The 25000-nt window shown below is 46.2% G+C and overlaps 1 protein-coding gene across 1 annotated transcript in view; it reads right to left on the bottom strand.

Annotated features, from left to right (window-relative positions):
* Positions 1-23451, bottom strand: part of LOC115126754 (kinesin-associated protein 3-like) — a 75759-nt gene extending 52308 nt beyond the window's left edge. Inside the window, 6 exon segments of the mRNA XM_065013648.1 lie at positions 7634-7812; positions 12069-12167; positions 15046-15170; positions 19369-19468; positions 19609-19750; positions 23365-23451. Of these exon segments, the coding sequence (XP_064869720.1) occupies positions 7634-7812; positions 12069-12167; positions 15046-15170; positions 19369-19468; positions 19609-19750; positions 23365-23451 (732 nt within the window).
* Positions 23452-25000: the final 1549 nt, after the last annotated feature.

Below are 25000 nucleotides of genomic sequence, written 5' to 3'. Positions count from 1 at the left end.
CTAGACCCCTGACCCACCACCATATAAACTAGACCCCTGACTCTACTGCTGACCCACCACCATATAAACTAGACTCCTGACCTACCACCATATAAACTAGACCCCTGACTCTACTCCTGACCCACCACCATATAAACTAGACCCCTGACTCTACTCCTGACCTACCACCATATAAACTAGACCCCTGACTCTACTGCTGACTCACCACCATATAAACTAGACCCCTGACTCACCACCATATAAACTAGACCCCTGACTCTACTCCTGACCCACCACCATATAAACTAGACCCCTGACTCACCACCATATAAACTAGACCCCTGACTCACCACCATATAAACTAGACCCCTGACTCACCACCATATAAACTAGACCCCTGACTCAGCATCATATAAACTAGACCCCTGACCCACCACCATATAAACTAGACCCCTGACTCTACTCCTGACCTACCACCATATAAACTAGACCCCTGACTCACCACCATATAAACTAGACCCCTGACTCTACTCCTGACCCACCACCATATAAACTAGACCCCTGACTCTACTGCTGACCCACCACCATATAAACTAGACCCCTGACTCTACTCCTGACCCACCACCATATAAACTAGACCCCTGACTCTACTCCTGACCCACCACCATATAAACTAGACCCCTGACTCTACTCCTGACTCACCACCATATAAACTAGACCCCTGACTCTACTCCTGACCCACCACCATATAAACTAGACCCCATACTCTACTCCTGACCTACCACCATATAAACTAGACCCCTGACTCTACTGCTGACCCACCACCATATAAACTAGACCCCTGACTCACCACCATATAAACTAGACCCCTGACTCACCACCATATAAACTAGACCCCTGACTCACCACCATATAAACTAGACCCCTGACTCACCACCATATAAACTAGACCCCTGACTCTACTCCTGACCCACCACCATATAAACTAGACCCCTGACTCTACTCCTGACCCACCACCATATAAACTAGACCCCTGACTCTACTGCTGACCCACCACCATATAAACTAGACTCCTGACCTACCACCATATAAACTAGACCCCTGACTCTACTCCTGACTCACCACCATATAAACTAGACCCCTGACTCTACTCCTGACCCACCACCATATAAACTAGACCCCATACTCTACTCCTGACCTACCACCATATAAACTAGACCCCTGACTCTACTGCTGACCCACCACCATATAAACTAGACCCCTGACTCACCACCATATAAACTAGACCCCTGACTCACCACCATATAAACTAGACCCCTGACTCACCACCATATAAACTAGACCCCTGACTCTACTCCTGACTCACCACCATATAAACTAGACCCCTGACTCTACTCCTGACCCACCACCATATAAACTAGACCCCTGACTCTACTGCTGACCCACCACCATATAAACTAGACCCCTGACTCACCACCATATAAACTAGACCCCTGACTCTACTCCTGACTCACCACCATATAAACTAGACCCCTGACTCACCACCATATAAACTAAACCCCTGACTCTACTCCTGACTCACCACCATATAAACTAGACCCTGACTCTACTGCTGACCCACCACCATATAAACTAGACCCTGACTCTACTGCTGACCCACCACCATATAAACTAGACCCCTGACTCACCACCATATAAACTAGACCCCTGACTCTACTCCTGACTCACCACCATATAAACTAGACCCCTGACTCTACTGCTGACCCACCACCATATAAACTAGACCCCTGACTCTACTGCTGACCCACCACCATATAAACTAGACCCCTGAATCTACTGCTGACTCAGCACCATATAAACTAGACCCCTGACTCTACTGCTGACCCACCACCATATAAACTAGACTCCTGACTCACCACCATATAAACTAGACCCCTGACTCTACTGCTGACCCACCACCATATAAACTAGACCCCTGACCCACCACCATATAAACTAGACCCCTGACTCTACTCCTGACCCACCACCATATAAACTAGACCCCTGACTCACCACCATATAAACTAGACCCCTGACTCTACTGCTGACCCACCACCATATAAACTAGCCTCCTGACTCTACTGCTGACCCACCACCATATAAACTAGACTCCTGACCTACCACCATATAAACTAGACCCCTGACCCACCACCATATAAACTAGACCCCTGACTCTACTCCTGACCCACCACCATATAAACTAGACCCCTGACTCTACTGCTGACCCACCACCATATAAACTAGACCCCTGACTCACCACCATATAAACTAGACCCCTGACTCTACTCCTGACTCACCACCATATAAACTAGACCCCTGACTCACCACCATATAAACTAGACCCCTGACTCTACTCCTGACTCACCACCATATAAACTAGACCCCTGACTCTACTGCTGACCCACCACCATATAAACTAGACCCCTGACCCACCACCATATAAACTAGACCCCTGACTCTACTCCTGACCCACCACCATATAAACTAGACCCCTGACTCACCACCATATAAACTAGACCCTGACTCTACTGCTGACCCACCACCATATAAACTAGCCTCCTGACTCTACTGCTGACCCACCACCATATAAACTAGACTCCTGACCTACCACCATATAAACTAGACCCCTGACCCACCACCATATAAACTAGACCCCTGACTCTACTCCTGACCCACCACCATATAAACTAGACCCCTGACTCTACTGCTGACCCACCACCATATAAACTAGACCCTGACTCACCACCATATAAACTAGACCCTGACTCTACTCCTGACTCACCACCATATAAACTAGACCCTGACTCACCACCATATAAACTAGACCCTGACTCTACTCCTGACTCACCACCATATAAACTAGACCCCTGACTCTACTGCTGACCCACCACCATATAAACTAGACCCCTGACTCTACTCCTGACCCACCACCATATAAACTAGACCCCTGACTCACCACCATATAAACTAGACCCCTGACTCTACTCCTGACTCACCACCATATAAACTAGACCCCTGACTCTACTGCTGACCCACCACCATATAAACTAGACCCCTGACTCTACTGCTGACTCAGCACCATATAAACTAGACCCCTGACTCTACTCCTGACTCACCACCATATAAACTAGACCCCTGACTCTACTCCTGACTCAGCACCATATAAACTAGACCCCTGACTCTACTCCTGACCCACCACCATATAAACTAGACCCCTGACTCTACTCCTAACCCACCACCATATAAACTAGACCCCTGACTCTACTGCTGACCCACCACCATATAAACTAGACCCCTGACTCACCACCATATAAACTAGACCCCTGACTCTACTCCTGACCCACCACCATATAAACTAGACCCCTGACTCTACTCCTGACCCACCACCATATAAACTAGACCCCTGACTCTACTCCTGACTCACCACCATATAAACTAGACCCCTGACTCTACTCCTGACTCAGCACCATATAAACTAGACCCCTGACTCTACTCCTGACCCACCACCATATAAACTAGACCCCTGACTCTACTGCTGACCCACCACCATATAAACTAGACCCCTGACTCTACTCCTGACCCACCACCATATAAACTAGACCCCTGACTCTACTCCTGACTCAGCACCATATAAACTAGACCCCTGACTCTACTGCTGACCCACCACCATATAAACTAGACCCCTGACTCTACTCCTGACTCAGCACCATATAAACTAGACCCCTGACTCTACTGCTGACCCACCACCATATAAACTAGACCCCTGACTCTACTGCTGACCCACCACCATATAAACTAGACCCCTGACTCTACTCCTGACTCACCACCATATAAACTAGACCCCTGACTCTCCACCATATAAACTAGACCCCTGACTCTACTGCTGACTCAGCACCATATAAACTAGACCCCTGACTCTACTGCTGACCCACCACCATATAAACTAGACCCTTGACTCTACTCCTGACCCACCACCATATAAACTAGACCCCTGACTCTACTCCTGACCCACCACCACATAAAGTAGACCCCTGACTCTACTGCTGACTCAGCACCATATAAACTAGACCCCTGACTCTACTCCTGACCCACCACCATATAAACTAGACTAGACCCCTGACTCACCACCATATAGACTAGACCCCTGACTCTACTCCTGACTCACCACCATATAAACTAGACCCCTGACTCTACTCCTGACCCACCACCATATAAACTAGACCCCTGACTCTACTCCTGACTCAGCACCATATAAACTAGACCCCTGACTCTACTGCTGACCCACCACCATATAAACTAGACCCCTGACTCTACTCCTGACTCAGAATCATATAAACTAGACCCCTGACTCACCACCATATAAACTAGACCCCTGACTCTACTCCTGACTCACCACCATATAAACTAGACCCCTGACTCTACTGCTGACCCACCACCATATAAACTAGACCCCTGACTCTACTCCTGACCCACCACCATATAAACTAGACCCCTGACTCTACTCCTGACTCAGCACCATATAAACTAGACCCCTGACTCTACTGCTGACCCACCACCATATAAACTAGACCCCTGACTCACCGCCATATAAACTAGACCCCTGACTCTACTCCTGACCCACCACCATATAAACTAGACCCCTGACTCTACTCCTGACTCAGCACCATATAAACTAGACCCCTGACTCTACTGCTGACCCACCACCATATAAACTAGACCTCTGACTCTACTCCTGACTCAGCACCATATAAACTAGACCCCTGACTCTACTGCTGACCCACCACCATATAAACTAGACCCCTGACTCTACTGCTGACCCACCACCATATAAACTAGACCCCTGACTCTACTCCTGACTCACCACCATATAAACTAGACCCCTGACTCTCCACCATATAAACTAGACCTCTGACTCTACTCCTGACCCACCACCATATAAACTAGACCCCTGACTCTACTGCTGACCCACCACCATATAAACTAGACCCCTGACTCTACTGCTGACCCACCACCATATAAACTAGACCCCTGACTCACCACCATATAAACTAGACCCCTGACTCTACTCCTGACCCACCACCATATAAACTAGACCCCTGACTCACCACCATATAAACTAGACCCCTGACTCTACTCCTGACCCACCACCATATAAACTAGACCCCTGACTCTACTCCTGACCCACCACCATATAAACTAGACCCCTGACTCACCACCATATAAACTAGACCCCTGACTCTACTGCTGACCCACCACCATATAAACTAGACCCCTGACTCACCACCATATAAACTAGACCCCTGACTCTACTCCTGACCCACCACCATATAAACTAGACCCCTGACTCTACTCCTGACCCACCACCACATAAAGTAGACCCCTGACTCTACTCCTGACTCACCACCATATAAACTAGACCCCTGACTCTACTCCTGACTCAGCACCATATAAACTAGACCCCTGACTCTACTCCTGACCCACCACCATATAAACTAGACCCCTGACTCTACTGCTGACCCACCACCATATAAACTAGACCCCTGACTCTACTGCTGACCCACCACCATATAAACTAGACCCCTGACTCTACTCCTGACCCACCACCATATAAACTAGACCCCTGACTCTACTGCTGACCCACCACCATATAAACTAGACCCCTGACTCTACTGCTGACTCAGCACCATATAAACTAGACCCCTGACTCTACTGCTGACCCACCACCATATAAACTAGACCCCTGACTCTACTCCTGACTCAGCATCATATAAACTAGACCCCTGACTCACCACCATATAAACTAGACCCCTGACTCTACTCCTGACTCACCACCATATAAACTAGACCCCTGACTCTACTGCTGACCCACCACCATATAAACTAGACACCTGACTCTACTCCTGACCCACCACCATATAAACTAGACCCCTGACTCTACTCCTGACTCAGCACCATATAAACTAGACCCCTGACTCTACTGCTGACCCACCACCATATAAACTAGACCCCTGACTCTACTGCTGACCCACCACCATATAAACTAGACCCCTGACTCTACTCCTGACCCACCACCATATAAACTAGACCCCTGACTCTACTCCTGACCCACCACCACATAAAGTAGACCCCTGACTCTACTCCTGACTCACCACCATATAAACTAGACCCCTGACTCTACTCCTGACTCAGCACCATATAAACTAGACCCCTGACTCTACTCCTGACCCACCACCATATAAACTAGACCCCTGACTCTACTGCTGACCCACCACCATATAAACTAGACCCCTGACTCTACTGCTGACCCACCACCATATAAACTAGACCCCTGACTCTACTCCTGACTCACCACCATATAAACTAGACCCCTTACTCTACTCCTGACTCAGCACCATATAAACTAGACCCCTGACTCTACTGCTGACCCACCACCATATAAACTAGACCTCTGACTCTACTCCTGACTCAGCACCATATAAACTAGACCCCTGACTCTACTGCTGACCCACCACCATATAAACTAGACCCCTGACTCTACTGCTGAGCCACCACCATATAAACTAGACCCCTGACTCTACTCCTGACTCACCACCATATAAACTAGACCCCTGACTCTCCACCATATAAACTAGACCCCTGACTCTACTCCTGACTCACCACCATATAAACTAGACCCCTGACTCTCCACCATATAAACTAGACCCCTGACTCTACTGCTGACCCACCACCATATAAACTAGACCCCTGACTCTACTCCTGACCCACCACCATATAAACTAGACCCCTGACTCTACTGCTGACCCACCACCATATAAACTAGACTCCTGACCTACCACCATATAAACTAGACCCCTGACTCTACTCCTGACTCACCACCATATAAACTAGACCCCTGACTCTACTCCTGACTCAGCACCATATAAACTAGACCCCTGACTCTACTGCTGACCCACCACCATATAAACTAGACCCCTGACTCTACTCCTGACTCAGCACCATATAAACTAGACCCCTGACTCTACTGCTGACCCACCACCATATAAACTAGACCCCTGACTCTACTGCTGACCCACCACCATATAAACTAGACCCCTGACTCTACTCCTGACTCACCACCATATAAACTAGACCCCTGACTCTCCACCATATAAACTAGACCCCTGACTCTACTCCTGACTCAGCACCATATAAACTAGACCGCTGACTCTACTGCTGACTCACCACCATATAAACTAGACTCCTGACTCAGCACCATATAAACTAGACCGCTGACTCTACTGCTGACTCAGCACCATATAAACTAGACCCCTGACTCTACTCCTGACCCACCACCATATAAACTAGACTAGACCCCTGACTCACCACCATATAGACTAGACCCCTGACTCTACTCCTGACTCAGCACCATATAAACTAGACCCCTGACTCTACTCCTGACTCAGCACCATATAAACTAGACCCCTGACTCTACTGCTGACCCACCACCATATAAACTAGACCCCTGACTCTACTCCTGACCCACCACCATATAAACTATCTCCCCTCCTCTCCTTTCCCTTGCTCTTACCCTCTTCCTCACTCACTCACTCACTCACTCACTCACTCCCTCTCTCACCATATCGTTCTTGTTCTCCAGGAAGATGCTGAGTTTCTTGAGGAAGGACACCACCAGCACCAGTAGTTCCTCGTTCTCCCGGTCCAGGGTCTTCACCAGCATGTGGACGATGTTCTTGTTTCTCATCTTCAGCTCTGTCCTGGTGTCCTCAGCCAGGTTCAACAACAGGTACAGAGCAACTAGAGGAGAGGACGACAGAGATGCTAAATGCCCACTCAGCTACACAGTGGAGGACAGAGATGCTAAATGCCCATTCAGCTACACAGGGGAGGAGGACAGAGATGCTAAATGCCCACTCAGCTACACAGGGGAGGAGGACAGAGATGCTAAATGCCCACTCAGCTACACAGGAGAGGAGGACTGAGATGCTAAATGCCCACTCAGCTACAAAGGGGAGAACGACAGAGATGATAAATGCCCATTCAGCTACACAGGGAAGGAGGACAGAGATGCTAAATGCCCACTCAGCTACACAGTGGAGGACAGATATGCTAAATGCCCACTCAGCTACACAGTGGAGGACAGATATGCTAAATGCCCACTCAGCTACACAGTGGAGGACAAAGATGCTAAATGCCCACTCAGGGAAGGAGGACAGAGATGCTAAATGCCCACTCAGGGAAGGAGGACAGAGATGCTAAATGCCCACTCAGGGAAGGAGGACAGAGATGCTAAATGCCCATTCAGCTACACAGGGGAGGAGGACTGAGATGCTAAATGCCCACTCAGGGAAGGAGGACAAAGATGCTAAATGCCCACTCAGCTACACAGGGAAGGAGGACAAAGATGCTAAATGCCCACTCAGCTACACAGGGGAGGACGACAGAGATGCTAAATGCCCACTCAGCTACACAGGGGAGGACAAAGATGCTAAATGCCCACTCAGCTACACAGGGGAGGACAAAGATGCTAAATGTCCACTCAGCTACACAGGGGAGGACAAAGATGCTAAATGCCCACTCAGCTACACAGGGAAGGAGGACAAAGATGCTAAATGCCCATTCAGCTACACAGGGGAGGACGACAGAGATGCTAAATGCCCACTCAGGGAAGGAGGACAAAGATGCATTCCATTTCAAATCCATTACATTTTCCAGAGCTATCCAGAGCTCTGTACATTAGGAGTTAGGGGTTATACTGTGGGATTAGGGGTTAAACTGTGGGGTTAGGGATTATACTGTGGGGTTAGGGATTATACTGTGGGGTTAGGGGTTAAACTGTGGGGTTATGGGTTATACTGTGGGGTTAGGAGTTAAACTGTGGGGTTAGGGGTTATACTGTGGGGTTAGGGGTTAAACTGTGGGGTTAGGGGTTAAACTGTGGGGTAAGGGGTTATACTGTGGGGTTAGGGGTTATACTGTGGGGTTAGGGGTTAAACTGTGGGGTTAGGGGTTATACTGTGGGGTTAGGGGTTATACTGTGGGGTTAGGGGTTATACTGTGGGGTTAGGGATTATACTGTGGGGCTAGGGGTTATACTGTGGGTTTAGGGATTAAACTGTGGGGTTAGGGGTTATACTGTGGGGTTAGGGGTTATACTGGGGTTAGGGGTTATACTGTGGGGTTAGAGGTTATACTGTGGGGTTAGGGGTTATACTGTGGGGTTAGGGATTATACTGTGGGGTTAGAGGTTATACTGTGGGGTTAGGAGTTAAACTGTGGGGTTAGGGGTTATACTGTGGGGTTAGAGGTTATACTGTGGGGTTAGGGGTTATACTGTGGGGTTAGGGATTATACTGTGGGGTTAGGGATTATACTGTGGGGTTAGGGGTTATACTGTGGGGTTAGGGGTTAAACTGTGGGGTTAGGGTTAGACTGTGGGGTTAAGGGTTAGACTGGGGTTAGGGGTTAGACTGTGGGGTTAGGGGTTATACTGGGGTTAGGGGTTATACTGTGGGGGGTTAGACTGTGGGGTTAGGGTTACTGTGGGGTTAGGGGTTATACTGTGGGGTTAGGGGTTAAACTGTGGGGTTAGGGGTTAAACTGTGGGGTAAGGGGTTATACTGTGGGGTTAGGGGTTATACTGTGGGGTTAGGGGTTATACTGTGGGGTTAGGGGTTATACTGTGGGGTTAGGGTTATACTGTGGGGTTAGGGGTTATACTGTGGGTTAGGGATTATACTGTGGGGCTAGGGGGTTATACTGTGGGTTTAGGGATTAAACTGTGGGGTTAGGGGTTATACTGTGGGGTTAGGGGGCTATACTGGGTTAGGGGTTATACTGTGGGGTTAGAGGTTATACTGTGGGGTTAGGGTTATACTGTGGGGTTAGGGATTATACTGTGGGGTTAGAGGTTATACTGTGGGGTTAGGGAGTTAAACTGTGGGGTTAGGGGTTATACTGTGGGGTTAGAGGTTATACTGTGGGGTTAGGGGTTATACTGTGGGGTTAGGGATTATACTGTGGGGTTAGGGGTTATACTGTGGGGTTAGGAGTTAAACTGTGGGGTTAGGGGTTATACTGTGGGGTTAGGTTATACTGTGGGGTTAGGGATTATACTGTGGGTTAGGGATTATACTGTGGGGTTAGGGGTTATACTGTGGGGTTAGGGTTATACTGTGGGGTTAGGGGGTTATACTGTGGGGTTAGGGGTTATACTGTGGGGTTAGGGGTTATACTGTGGGGTTAGGGATTATACTGTGGGGTTAGGGGTTATACTGTGGGGTTAGGGATTATACTGTGGGGTTAGGGTTTTATACTGTGGGGTTAGGGGTTATACTGTGGGGTTAGGGGTTATACTGTGGGGTTAGGGATTATACTGTGGGGGTAGGGGTTATACTGTGGGGTTAGGGGGTTATACTGTGGGGTTAGGGGTTATACTGTGGGGTTAGGGATTATACTGTGGGGTTAGGGGTTATCTGTGGGGTTAGGAGTTATACTGTGGGGTTAGGGGTTATACTGTGGGGTTAGGGATTATACTGTGGGGTTAGACTGTGGGTTAGGGATTATACTGTGGGGTTAGACTGTGGGGTTAGGGGTTAGACTGAGGTTAGGGGTTATACTGTGGGGTTAGACTGGGGTTAGGGGTTATACTGTGGGGTTAGACTGTGGGGTTAGGGGTTAGACTGGGGTTAGGGGTTATACTGTGGGGTTAGACTGTGGGGTTACTGTGGTTAGACTGTGGGGTTAGGGGTTATACTGTGGGGTAGGGGTTGGACTGTGGGGTTAGGGGGTTAGACTGTGGGGTTAGGGGGTTACTACTGTGGGGTTAGGGGTTACTGTGGGGTTAGGGGTTATACTGTGGGGTTTGACTCTGGGGTTAGGGGTTATACTGTGGGGTTAGGGATTATACTGTGGGGTTAGGGATTATACTGTGGGTTAGGGATTATACTGTGGGGTTAGGGGTTAGACTGTGGGGTTAGGGGTTATACTGTGGGGTTAGGGATTATACTGTGGGGTTAGGGATTATACTGTGGGGTTAGGGGTTATACTGTGGGTTAGGGATTATACTGTGGGGTTAGGGGTTAGACTGTGGGGTTAGGGGTTATACTGTGGGGTTAGGGATTATACTGTGGGGGTTAGGGATTATACTGTGGGGTTAGGGGGTTATACTGTGGGGTTAGGGGTTAGATTGTGGGATTAGGGATTAGACTGTGGGGTTAAGGGTTAGACTGTAGGGTTAAGGGTTAGACTGTGGGGTTAAGGGTTAGACTGGGGTTAGGGGATAGACTGTGGGGTTAGGGGTTAGACTGTGGGGTTAGGGGTTAGACTGTGGGGTTAAGGGTTAGACTGTGGGGTTAGGGATTATACTGTGGGGTTAGGGGTTATACTGTGGGGTTAGGGGTTAAACTGTGGGGTTAAGGGTTAGACTGTGGGGTTAAGGGTTAGACTGTAGGGTTAAGGGTTAGACTGTGGGGTTAAGGGTTAGACTGGGGTTAGGGGTTAGACTGTGGGGTTAGGGGTTAGACTGTGGGGTTAGGAGTTAGACTGTGGGGTTAAGGGTTAGACTGTGGGGTTAGGGATTATACTGTGGGGTTAGGGGTTATACTGTGGGGTTAGGGGTTAAACTGTGGGGTTAAGGGTTAGACTGTGGGGTTAAGGGTTAGACTGGGGTTAGGGGTTAGACTGTGGGGTTAGGGGTTATACTGGGGTTAGGGGTTATACTGTGGGGTAAGGGGTTAGACTGTGGGGTTAGGGGTTAGACTGTGGGGTTAGGGGTTATACTGTGGGGTTAGGGTTATACTGTGGGGTTAGGGTTGGGGACTGTGGGGTTAAGGGTTAGACTGGGGTTAGGGGTTAGACTGTGGGGTTAGGGGGTTAGACTGGGGTTAGGGGGGTTAGACTGTGGGGTTAGGGGGTTAGACTGTGGGTTAGACTGTGGGGTTAGACTGTGGGGTTAGGGGTTGACTGTGGGGTTAGACTGTAAAGGGGTTATACTGTGGGGTTAGAATGTGGGGTTAGGAGTTATACTGTGGGGTTAAGGGTTGGACTGGTACCTCTCAGCAGCTGCTCCTGTTTCACCAGTAGTCCCTGGTACTTCTTAAAGGCCTTCTCATGTTCCTTCCTCAAGGCCTGGTTGTCAGGGGTCGTCTCACGTAGTTACAGTCAAGAAGGGTTCTGATTGACAGACTGACTGACCGCAACAGAAAAGGGGGTACATGGGGAACTGACACACCATGGGCTTTGCATCCATTCATTTCCCACAGCAGACGTTCTCATCACATAGAAAACATTTGTTGTAGAAAATGAATGGGTTCATCGCTTAGAAAACCTGTGCAGGGGTGTTCAATGTCAATCCTAAACACTTCTGGTTCTCATCCTCTCCTAATCAGGGACAGATTCAGACCTGGGACACCAGGTGAGTGGAATTAACTACCAGGTAGAAACAAAAAGCAGAGAACTGACCTTGAACAGCCCTGCAGAGGATATACATCTTCTAACCCAGACCCTAACCCAGACCATAAACCCAGACACTAACCCAGACCATAAACCCAGACACTAACCCAGACCCTAACCCAGACCATAAACCCAGACCCTAACCCAGACCATAAACCCAGACACTAACCCAGACCATAAACCCAGACACTAACCCAGACCCTAACCCAGACCATAAACCCAGATCCTAACCCAGACCATAAACCCAGACACTAACCCAGACCCTAACCCAGACACTAACCCAGACCCTAACCCAGACCATAAACCCAGACCATAACCCAGACCCTAACCCAGACCATAAACCCAGACCATAAACCCAGATCCTAACCCAGACCATAAACCCAGACCCTAACCCAGACCATAAACCCAGACCCTAACCCAGACCATAAACCCAGACACTAACCCAGACACTAACCCAGACCATAAACCCAGACCCTAACCCAGACACTAACCCAGACCATAAACCCAGATCCTAACCCAGACCATAAACCCAGACCCTAAACCCAGACACTAACCCAGACACTAACCCAGACCATAAACCCAGACACTAACCCAGACCATAAACCCAGATCCTAACCCAGACCATAAACCCAGACCCTAACCCAGACACTAACCCAGATCCTAACCCAGACCATAAACCCAGATCCTAACACAGACCATAAACCCAGACCGTAACCCAGACACTAACCCAGACCATAAACCCAGACCCTAACCCAGACCATAAACCCAGACCCTAACCCAGACCATAAACCCAGACACTAACCCAGACACTAACCCAGACCATAAACCCAGACACTAACCCAGACCCTAACCCAGACACTAACCCAGACCATAAACCCAGACCCTAACCCAGACCATAAACCCAGACACTAACCCAGACCCTAACCCAGACACTAACCCAGACCCTAACCCAGACACTAACCCAGACACTAACCCAGACCATAAACCCAGATCCTAACCCAGACCATAAACCCAGACACTAACTCCAGACCCTAACCCAGACACTAACCCAGATCCTAACCCAGACCATAAACCCAGACCCTAACCCAGACCATAAACCCAGATCCTAACCCAGACCATAAACCCAGACACTAACCCAGACCCTAACCCAGACACTAACCCAGATCCTAACCCAGACCATAAACCCTAACCCAGATCCTAACCCAGACCATAAACCCTAACCCAGATCCTAACCCAGACCATAAACCCAGACACTAACCCAGACCCTAACCCAGACACTAACCCAGATCCTAACCCAGACCATAAACCCTAACCCAGATCCTAACCCAGACCATAAACCCTAACCCAGACACTAACCCAGACCATGAACCCTAACCCAGATCCTAACCCAGACCATAAACCCTAACCCAGATCATAAACCCAGACACTAACCCAGACCCTAACCCAGACACTAACCCAGATCCTAACCCAGACCATAAACCCTAACCCAGATCCTAACCCAGACCATAAACCCTAACCCAGATCCTAACCCAGACCATAAACCCTAACCCAGATCCTAACCCAGACCATAAACCCTAACCCAGACCCTAACCCAGACCATAAACCCTAACCCAGACCATAAACCCTAACCCAGACCATAAATCCTAATCCAGACCCAGATCCTAACTCAGACCAAGACCATAAACCCTAACTCAGACCGAGACCATAAACCCTAACTCAGACCGAGACCATAAACCCTAACTCAGACCGAGACCATAAACCCTAACTCAGAACGAGACCATAAACCCTAACTCAGACCGAGACCATAAACCCTAACTCAGACCGAGACCATAAACCCTAACTCAGAAACCAGAACATAAACCCTAACTCAGAACGAGACCATAAACCCTAACTCAGAAACCAGAACATAAACCCTAACTCAGAACGAGACCATAAACCCTAACTCAGAACGAGACCATAAACCCTAACTCAGAACGAGACCATAAACCCTAACTCAGACCAAGACCATAAACCCGAACTCAGAAACCAGAACATAAACCCTAACTCAGACCGAGACCATAAACTCTAACTCAGACCGAGACCATAAACCCTAACTCAGACCATAAACCCTAACTCAGACCATAAACCCTAACTCAGACCGAGACCATAAACCCTAACCCAGACCATAAACCCTAATCCGGAAAATAAACCCTAACCCAGAACCTAACCCAGACCCTAATCCTAACCCTAACCCAGGCCATAAACCCTAACCCTAACCCAGACCATTAACCCTAACCCAGAACATTAACCCTAACCCAGACCATAAACCCTAACCTTAAACCAGAACCTAACCCAGACCCAGACACTAACCCTAACCCTAACCCAGAACCTAACCCAGACCCTAATCCTAATCCAGAACCTAACCCAGAACCTAACCCAGACCCAGACACTAACCTAGACCCAGACACTAACCCAGACCCTAACCCAGACCCTAACGCAGACCATAAACCCTAACCCAGACACTAACCCAGACCCTAACCCAGACCCTAACCCAGACCCTAACCCAGACCCTAACCCAGACCCAGAAGTGAAGGATATATGTCCTGGTCTTCTTCTGCAGTTCGTCCTGCCAGAGGTCGTATCTCTTCAGTTCGTGTTCCATGACATTCATACACAGAGCTCCGATTTTATAGTGGGTCACCAGCCCATGGAACTGGGAGAAACTACATGGAGATAGAAGGTTTAGGGTTAGAGGATTAATACTGATATACTATAGGGTTAGAGGATTAATACTGATATACTAGACTAAATATACTATAGGGTTAGAGGATTAATACTGATATACTAGACTAAATATACTATAGGGTTAGAGGATTAATACTGATATACTAGACTAAATATACTATAGGGTTAGAGGATTAATACTGATATACTAGACTAAATATACTATAGGGTTAGAGGATTAATACCGATACACTAGACTAAATATACTATAGGGTTAGAGGATTAATACTGATACACTAGACTAAATATACTATAGGGTTAGAGGATTAATACTGATATACTAGACTAAATATACTATAGGGTTAGATTTAATACTGATATACTATAGGGTTAGATTTAATACTGATACACTAGACTAAATATACTATAGTATAGGTCAACTGTAGGCCACGGAACTGGGAGAAAGCAGGGACAGAACAGGGGACAAGCAATTCATATACTGGAGGAACACTACTACCCAAATGGCTCTCTTTTTCCTGTATAATCAGTGGTGACATTTCCTGTATAATCAGTGGTGACATTTCCTGTATAATCAGTGGTGACATTTCCTGTATAATCAGTGGTGACATTTCCTGTATAATCAGTGGTGACATTTCCTGTATAATCAGTGGTGACATTTCCTGTATAATCAGTGGTGACATTTCCTGTATAAATCAGTGATGACATTTCCTGTATAATCAGTGATGACATTTCCTGTATAAATCAGTGATGACATTTCCTGTATAATCAGTGGTGACATTTCCTGTATAACCAGTGGTGACCTGTCATTCAAGGCAGGTGGGGCATGTTATTTTAGCATTAATACGTGTCACAGATCAATTTGCAAACCATGTTTAAACAAATCTATATATCATCAAGTTAATAAAGTCGCATACAAACATGGGTCTCTTTTTTTGCGTTCTTGAATAAGGCATTTATCACATAAGGCCAAAACACAGGTGTTTCAGCTCAACTCAATGCTTTCTGTGATGGTGGGCCAGCAAGCGGAAAATATACGGAGCGCAGGGGTTGGTAATGTTCTCTAGGTGCGCCGTGATTGGCTCAGCGTTCTGTCACTCATGGAGACACTACGTCACCGCAACATCTACAGGGAGAGCTCGAAAATTCAAGCCCCTTGGGTGCTGCCATAGAGTTATATTAGAAGTGCCCATCCAAGAAGGCTCAAGGTCATTGGCCACAGACAAAAGACGTCAAATCTACAGTAGCTTTGATTGGACTGTCAACATCAAGCTAGACAAGCAGTCATCATGAATCAAGTTGACAATCAACTTGCAAATGCTTTTCAATCCTTGTCATATGAAGAGAAATCACGAAGAAAAAGTATAGTATCGGTGCTCATCGGCCATAAACATTACACAACAAGTTGGAAATCGCAAATTCAACAATGAGTGGCTTGAAGGAACTGTGGCTAACTGCAAGCATTGTAAAGCAAACATTAGCCTGCTATTCAGTGGAGTGGGTGTGTGGTCCAAGTCTGGGTTGAAGGGTCTCTTTTCCAAGCGTAAAAGGATGAACATTCAACATTGGCCGTGCTGTCCGTCCAGCATGACTTCTGCCACTTTCAAAACAACTGGAAATTCGGAAACTGGGACCTGTCAGACTTCAGTGAGTTCAAGCAAGACAACTGGGAACTGGGGGGGGACGAGCTCCGACTGGGAAAATACGTCTTGAATGGTCATCCAATTCGGGATTCCAAGTCGGGAACTCGGACATCTTTCTAGAGCTCTGACCTGAAGATCACTGACATCATGTTTCAACCTTGTTTTCCAGTTGTCTTGAAAGCACAGTTGTGTGTCGCCCCATGGGACTCCCAATCGAACCAGGGACTGTAGGGCTGGGCGTTCCAGGCTCTATCAGATCCTCCTCTCCACCCCTCTCAGGGCTGGGCGTCTCAGGCTCTATCAGATCCTCCTCTCCACCCTCTCAGGGCTGGGCCTCAGGCTCTATCAGATCCTCCTCTCCACCCCTCTCAGGGCTGGGCGTCCCAGGCTCTATCAGATCCCCTCCTCTCCACCCCTCTCAGGGCTGGGCGTCCCAGGCTCTATCAGATCCTCCTCTCCAACCTCTCAGGGCTGGGCATCTCAGTCTCACACTCTTGGATTTCAGCCTACCCGTGGAGAAAATCTGTGTCTGCACCATGTACTCTCACTACTGGTGTCCCCCAGGGCTCGCTTCTAGGCCCTCTCCTCTTCTCTCTATAGACCAAGTAACTCAGCTCTGTCATATCCTCACATGGTCTCTCCTATCACTGCTATGCAGATGTCACTCAAGGTGGCGACACGCATCTTTGCGTGCCTGGCAGATACCCCAGCTTAGATGTTGGCCCACCGGCTCAAGCTCAACCTCAACAAGACAGAGCTGCTCTTCCTCCTGGGGAAAGCCTTCCTGCTTCAAGACCTCTCCATCACGGTTGACTCCAAGGTGTCCCCCTCCCAGAGTGTAAAGAACCTTGGCATGACCCTGGACAACACCCTGTCGTTCTCTGCAAACATCAAAGCAGTGACTCGCTGCTGCAGGTTTATGCTCAACAACCGGGTTCCCCAACTGGCAGAGACGCATCAGGTCCCGTGTTACAGTCTTTGGGGAGTCTCAGCAAGGGATTGAACTCACAACCTTCCAATCTCCACAAGGCCACTGAGTTCGTCTGGATCAGAGCGTCTGCTAAATGACTAAAATGTCTATGTAACATGTGAGCTAAAAACCCACCTTTAGCTATCAATTAGCTAAAAACCCACCATTAGCTATCAAAGCTAAAACCCACCTTTAGCTATCAAAACCTACCATTAGCTAAAAAAACCACCTTTAGCTATCAAAGCTAAAACCTACCATTAGCTATCAAAGCTAAAACCCACCATTAGCTATCAAAGCTAAAACCCACCATTAGCTATCAAAGCTAAAAACCCACCTTTAGCTATCAAAGCTAAAAACCCACCTTTAGCTATCAAAGCTAAAACCCACCATTAGCTATCAAAGCTAAAAACCCACCTTTAGCTATCAAAGCTAAAAACCCACCTTTAGCTATCAAAGCTAAAACCCACCATTAGCTATCAAAGCTAAAAACCCACCTTTAGCTATCAAAGCTAAAACCCACCATTAGCTATCAAAGCTAAAACCCACCATTAGCTATCAAAGCTAAAAACCCACCTTTAGCTATCAAAGCTAAAAACCCACCTTTAGCTATCAAAGCTAAAACCCACCATTAGCTATCAAAGCTAAACCCACCATTAGCCCCCCCACCTTTAGCTATCAAAGCTAAAAACCCACCTTTAGCTATCAAAGCTAAAACCCACCATTAGCTATCAAAGCTAAAACCCACCATTAGCTATCAAAGCTAAAAACCCACCTTTAGCTATCAAAGCTAAAAACCCACCTTTAGCTATCAAAGCTAAAAACCCACCTTTAGCTATCAAAGCTAAACCCCACTTCTGCTGTCAAAGATAAATCTCACCCACGTTCCAGTTGGAAACAGAATAATTCATGACTAAGAGAAAACAACTCTCGGGTTTTCATATCAGAATCCGGTTATTTTCATCCTTTAATGGACCTGTGACAGCGGCCCGATGTAGCTGGTAACTTAATCACTGCTTTCTGAGAAAATGTTTGGAGCGTTTTGGTGATTTATTTTATTTAATAATTTTTAGTTTATTTTAGACAATCACCCCTTTTCTGTTCTGAACCAGATGAAGCAATTCCACAACAGGATAATGACAGCGCAAACAGTTGGTTTTATTTTTCTCCTCTGATATAACATAATAGACTTGTATTCATTAGAGGTTCTGTGTTTCTCAAGTAGAGAAGTGGACTGTATTGGATATATAATCAAATTGAATCAGATTAACAGCAGGTGGCAGCCTTCGATAAGCCTGAATAGAGTTGTAGCATTTACACTCCACTAACACAGAATGGAACAACAGAAAGGCCTTTTGAGTAAAGCCGCCTTGTAAAGTATCAGATAGGCAGGTAGACTAGCAGTTAAAGAAAGGCCTTTTGAGTAAAGCCGTCTGGGGTGGGGCAGCAGGTAGACTAGCAGTTAGAAAGGCCAGCTAGCAACCGATGGGTTACGAGTCAACAGGACAAAGTGGTCCGTCCCAAATCTGTCTCTCCCCTCTCCTACCTCTTCTCCCATCTAGTATTTACCTGGAGAAGCAGAAGAAAACATAGATGATGGTGGTGGCAAGCTCAACACTCTGCTTCCAGTCCTCCCGCAGCACTCTGGCCAGAGCTCCTAGAGCCGTTTCTACAGGACAGAGAGACAGACACACAAGCAGAACCTTAGACATACGGACCAGAGCAGGGCCACTGTCCTGATGGTTTACACTTTAATGAAATGTTATGCATATAGTGCAAGCCTTCTCCGTCTCTTCCCCCTCTCCTTACCATTCTCTAGTAGTTCCTCCAGGTTGACAGGGTTCCTGGCCAGGTGTAGGATGAGTGTAGCCCCTTTCACCTTCTCCTCCATACCTTCATACAGCAGCTCTACATACTCTTCCACCTTGTTGATGTTAGCCTCCTCATCTATCTAGAACAAAGAGACACCATGTTGACATTAGCCTCCTCATCTATCTAGAACAGAGACACCATGTTGACATTAGCCTCCTCATCTATCTAGAACAGAGAGACACCATGTTGACATTAGCCTCCTCATCTATCTAGAACAGAGAGACACCATGTTGACATTAGCCTCCTCATCTATCTAGAACAGAGAGACACCATGTTGATGTTAGCCTCCTCATCTATCTAGAACAGAGAGACACCATGTTGATGTTAGCCTCCTCATCTATCTAGAACAGAGAGACACCATGTTGACATTAGCCTCCTCATCTATCTAGAACAGAGAGACACCATGTTGATGTTAGCCTCCTCATCTATCTAGAACAGAGAGACACCATGTTGATGTTAGCCTCCTCATCTATCTAGAACAGAGACACCATGTTGATGTTAGCCTCCTCATCTATCTAGAACAGACACCATGTTGATGTTAGCCTCCTCATCTATCTAGAACAGAGACACCATGTTGATGTTAGCCTCCTCATCTATCTAGAACAGAGACACCATGTTGATGTTAGCCTCCTCATCTATCTAGAACAGAGACACCATGTTGACATTAGCCTCCTCATCTATCTAGAACAGAGACACCATGTTGACATTAGCCTCCTCATCTATCTAGAACAGAAACACCATGTTGACATTAGCCTCCTCATCTATCTAGAACAGAGACACCATGTTGACATTAGCCTCCTCATCTATCTAGAACAGAGTCACCATGTTGACATTAGCCTCCTCATATATCTAGAACAGAGACACCATGTTGACGTTAGCCTCCTCATCTATCTAGAACAAAGAGACACCATGTTGACATTAGCCTCCTCATCTATCTAGAACAGAGACACCATGTTGACGTTAGCCTCCTCATCTATCTAGAACAGAGACACCATGTTGACGTTAGCCTCCTCATCTATCTAGAACAGAGACACCATGTTGACATTAGCCTCCTCATCTATCTAGAACAGAGAGACACCATGTTGACATTAGCCTCCTCATCTATCTAGAACAGAGACACCATGTTGACGTTAGCCTCCTCATCTATCTAGAACAGAGTCATCATGTTGACGTTAACCTCCTCATCTATCTAGAACAGAGACACCATGTTAACATTAGCCTCCTCATCTATCTAGAACAGAGAGACACCATGTTGACATTAGCCTCCTCATCTATCTAGAACAGAGACACCATGTTGATGTTAGCCTCCTCATCTATCTAGAACAGAGACACCATGTTGACGTTAGCCTCCTCATCTATCTAGAACAGAGACACACCATGTTGATGTTAGCCTCCTCATCTATCTAGAACAGAGACACCATGTTGACATTAGCCTCCTCATCTATCTAGAACAGAGACACCATGTTGACATTAGCCTCCTCATCTATCTAGAACAGAGAGACACCATGTTGACGTTAGCCTCCTCATCTATCTAGAACAGAGACACCATGTTGACGTCAGCCTCCTCATCTATCTAGAACAGAGACACCATGTTGACGTTAGCCTCCTCATCTATCTAGAACAGAGACACCATGTTGACGTCAGCCTCCTCATCTATCTAGAACAGAGACACCATGTTGACATTAGCCTCCTCATCTATCTAGAACAGAGTCACCATGTTGACATTAGCCTCCTCATATATCTAGAACAGAGACACCATGTTGACGTTAGCCTCCTCATCTATCTAGAACAAAGAGACACCATGTTGACATTAGCCTCCTCATCTATCTAGAACAGAGACACCATGTTGACGTTAGCCTCCTCATCTATCTAGAACAGAGACACCATGTTGACGTTAGCCTCCTCATCTATCTAGAACAGAGACACCATGTTGACATTAGCCTCCTCATCTATCTAGAACAGAGAGACACCATGTTGACATTAGCCTCCTCATCTATCTAGAACAGAGACACCATGTTGACGTTAGCCTCCTCATCTATCTAGAACAGAGTCATCATGTTGACGTTAGCCTCCTCATCTATCTAGAACAGAGACACCATGTTGACATTAGCCTCCTCATCTATCTAGAACAGAGACACCATGTTGACGTTAGCCTCCTCATCTATCTAGAACAGAGACACCATGTTGCCATTAGCCTCCTCATCTATCTAGAACAGAGACACCATGTTGACGTTAGCCTCCTCATCTATCTAGAACAGGGACACCATGTTGACGTTAGCCTCCTCATCTATCTAGAACAGAGACACCATGTTGACATTAGCCTCCTCATCTATCTAGAACAGACACCATGTTGACATTAGCCTCCTCATCTATCTAGAACAGAGACACCATGTTGACATTAGCCTCCTCATCTATCTAGAACAGAGACACCATGTTGACATTAGCCTCCTCATCTATCTAGAACAGAGACACCATGTTGACGTTAGCCTCCTCATCTATCTAGAACAGAGACACCATGTTGATGTTAGCCTCCTCATCTATCTAGAACAGAGACACCATGTTGACGTTAGCCTCCTCATCTATCTAGAACAGAGACACCATGTTGACGTTAGCCTCCTCATCTATCTAGAACAGAGACACCATGTTGACGTTAACCTCCTCATCTATCTAGAACAGAGAGACACCATGTTGACGTCAGCCTCCTCATCTATCTAGAACAGAGAGACACCATGTTGACGTTAGCCTCCTCATCTATCTAGAACAGAGAGACACCATGTTGACATTAGCCTCCTCATCTATCTAGAACAGAGAGACACCATGTTGACATTAGCCTCCTCATCTATCTAGAACAGAGACACCATGTTGACGTTAGCCTCCTCATCTATCTAGAACAGAGACACCATGTTGACATTAGCCTCCTCATCTATCTAGAACAGACACCATGTTGACATTAGATCTATCTAGAACACCATGTTGACATTAGCCTCCTCATCTATCTAGAACAGAGACACCATGTTGACATTAGCCTCCTCATCTATCTAGAACAGACACCATGTTGACATTAGCCTCCTCATCTATCTAGAACAGGGACACCATGTTGACGTTAGCCTCCTCATCTATCTAGAACAGAGACACCATCTATCTAGAACAGACACCATGTTGACATTAGCCTCCTCATCTATCTAGAACAGAGACACCATGTTGACGTTAGCCTCCTCATCTATCTAGAACAGAGACACCATGTTGACATTAGCCTCCTCATCTATCTAGAACAGAGACACCATGTTGACATTAGCCTCCTCATCTATCTAGAACAGAGACACCATGTTGACATTAGCCTCCTCATCTATCTAGAACAGAGACACCATGTTGACATTAGCCTCCTCATCTATCTAGAACAGAGACACCATGTTGACGTTAGCCTCCTCATCTATCTAGAACAGAGAGACACCATGTTGACGTCAGCCTCCTCATCTATCTAGAACAGAGAGACACCATGTTGACGTTAGCCTCCTCATCTATCTAGAACAGAGAGACACCATGTTGACATTAGCCTCCTCATCTATCTAGAACAGAACAGAGACATTAGCTCCTCATCTATCTAGAACAGAGACACCATTGATGTTAGCCTCCTCATCTATCTAGTCAAATGTATTGTTATGATTATTAGCATTGTTGGTGCTAATTACTCACCTCCATTCCTTCAAATGGAGTTAGGTCTCTAGGTTTCATCACTCTCTTCTCTGCTGCAGAGAAATGGAATGATTCACTGGTTAACATAGAACTACACTGTTATAGCATAGACCGTACAGTGGAATGATTCACTGGTTAACATAGAACTACACTGTTATAGCATAGACCTTACAGAGGAATGATTCACTGGTTAACATAGAACTACACTGTTATAGCATAGACCTTACAGAGGAATGATTCATCAAGTTAACATAGAACTACACTGTTATAGCATAGACCTTACAGAGGAATGATTCACTGGTTAACATAGAACTACACTGTTATAGCATAGACCTTACAGAGGAATGATTCACTGGTTAACATAGAACTACACTGTTATAGCATAGACCTTACAGAGGAATGATTCACTGGTTAACATAGAACTCACTGTTATAGCATAGACCTTACAGAGGAATGATTCACTGGTTAACATAGAACTACACTGTTATAGCATAGACCTTACAGAGGAATGATTCACTGTTATAGCATAGACCTTACAGAGGAATGATTCACTGGTTAACATAGAACTAAACTGTTATAGCATAGACCTTACAGAGAATGCATCACTGGTTAACATAGAACTACACTGTTATAGCATAGACCTTACAGAGGAATGATTCACATGGTTAACATAGAACTACACTGTTATAGCATAGACCTTACAGAGGAATGATTCACTGGTTAATATAGAACTACACTGTTATAGCATAGACCTTACAGAGGAATGATTCACTGGTTAACATAGAACTACACTGTTATAGCATAGACCTTTACAGAGGAATGATTCACTGTTAACATAGAACTACACTGTTATAGCATAGACCTTACAGAGGAATGATTCACTGGTTAACATAGAACTACACTGTTATAGCATAGACCTTACAGAGGAATGATTCACTGTTATAGCATAGACCTTACAGAAATGATTCACTAACATAGAACTAAACTGTTATAGCATAGACCTTACAGAGGAATGGATTCACTGGTTAACATAGACATTACAGAGGAATGATTCACTGGTTAACATAGAACTAAACTGTTATAGCATAGACCTTGAGGAATGCATCACTGGTTAACATAGAACTACACTGTTAATGACCTTATGATTCACTTGGTTAACATAGAACTACACTGTTATAGCATAGACCTTACAGAGGAACAGGTTAACATTCACTGTTATAGCATAGACCTTACAGAGGAATGATTCACTGGTTAATATAGAACTACACTGTTATAGCATAGACCTTACAGAGGAATGATTCACTGGTTAACATAGAACTACACTGTTATAGCATAGACCTTTACAGAGGAATGATTCACTGTTATAGCATAGACCTTACAGAGGAATGATTCACTTGCTAATATAGAACTAAACTGTTATAGCATAGACCTTACAGAGGAATGATTCACTGGTTAACATAGACATTACAGAGGAATGATTCACTGGTTAACATAGAACTAAACTGTTATAGCATAGACCTTACAGAGGAATGATTCACTGGTTAACATAGACATTACAGAGGAATGATTCACTGGTTAACATAGAACTAAACTGTTATAGCATAGACCTTACAGAGGAATGCATTCACTGGTTAAC

Source organism: Oncorhynchus nerka, linkage group LG9b (assembly GCF_034236695.1).
Source record: "Oncorhynchus nerka isolate Pitt River linkage group LG9b, Oner_Uvic_2.0, whole genome shotgun sequence".
Classification (NCBI taxonomy): domain Eukaryota; kingdom Metazoa; phylum Chordata; class Actinopteri; order Salmoniformes; family Salmonidae; genus Oncorhynchus; species Oncorhynchus nerka.
This window is presented reverse-complemented; position numbering and strand designations above follow the sequence as displayed.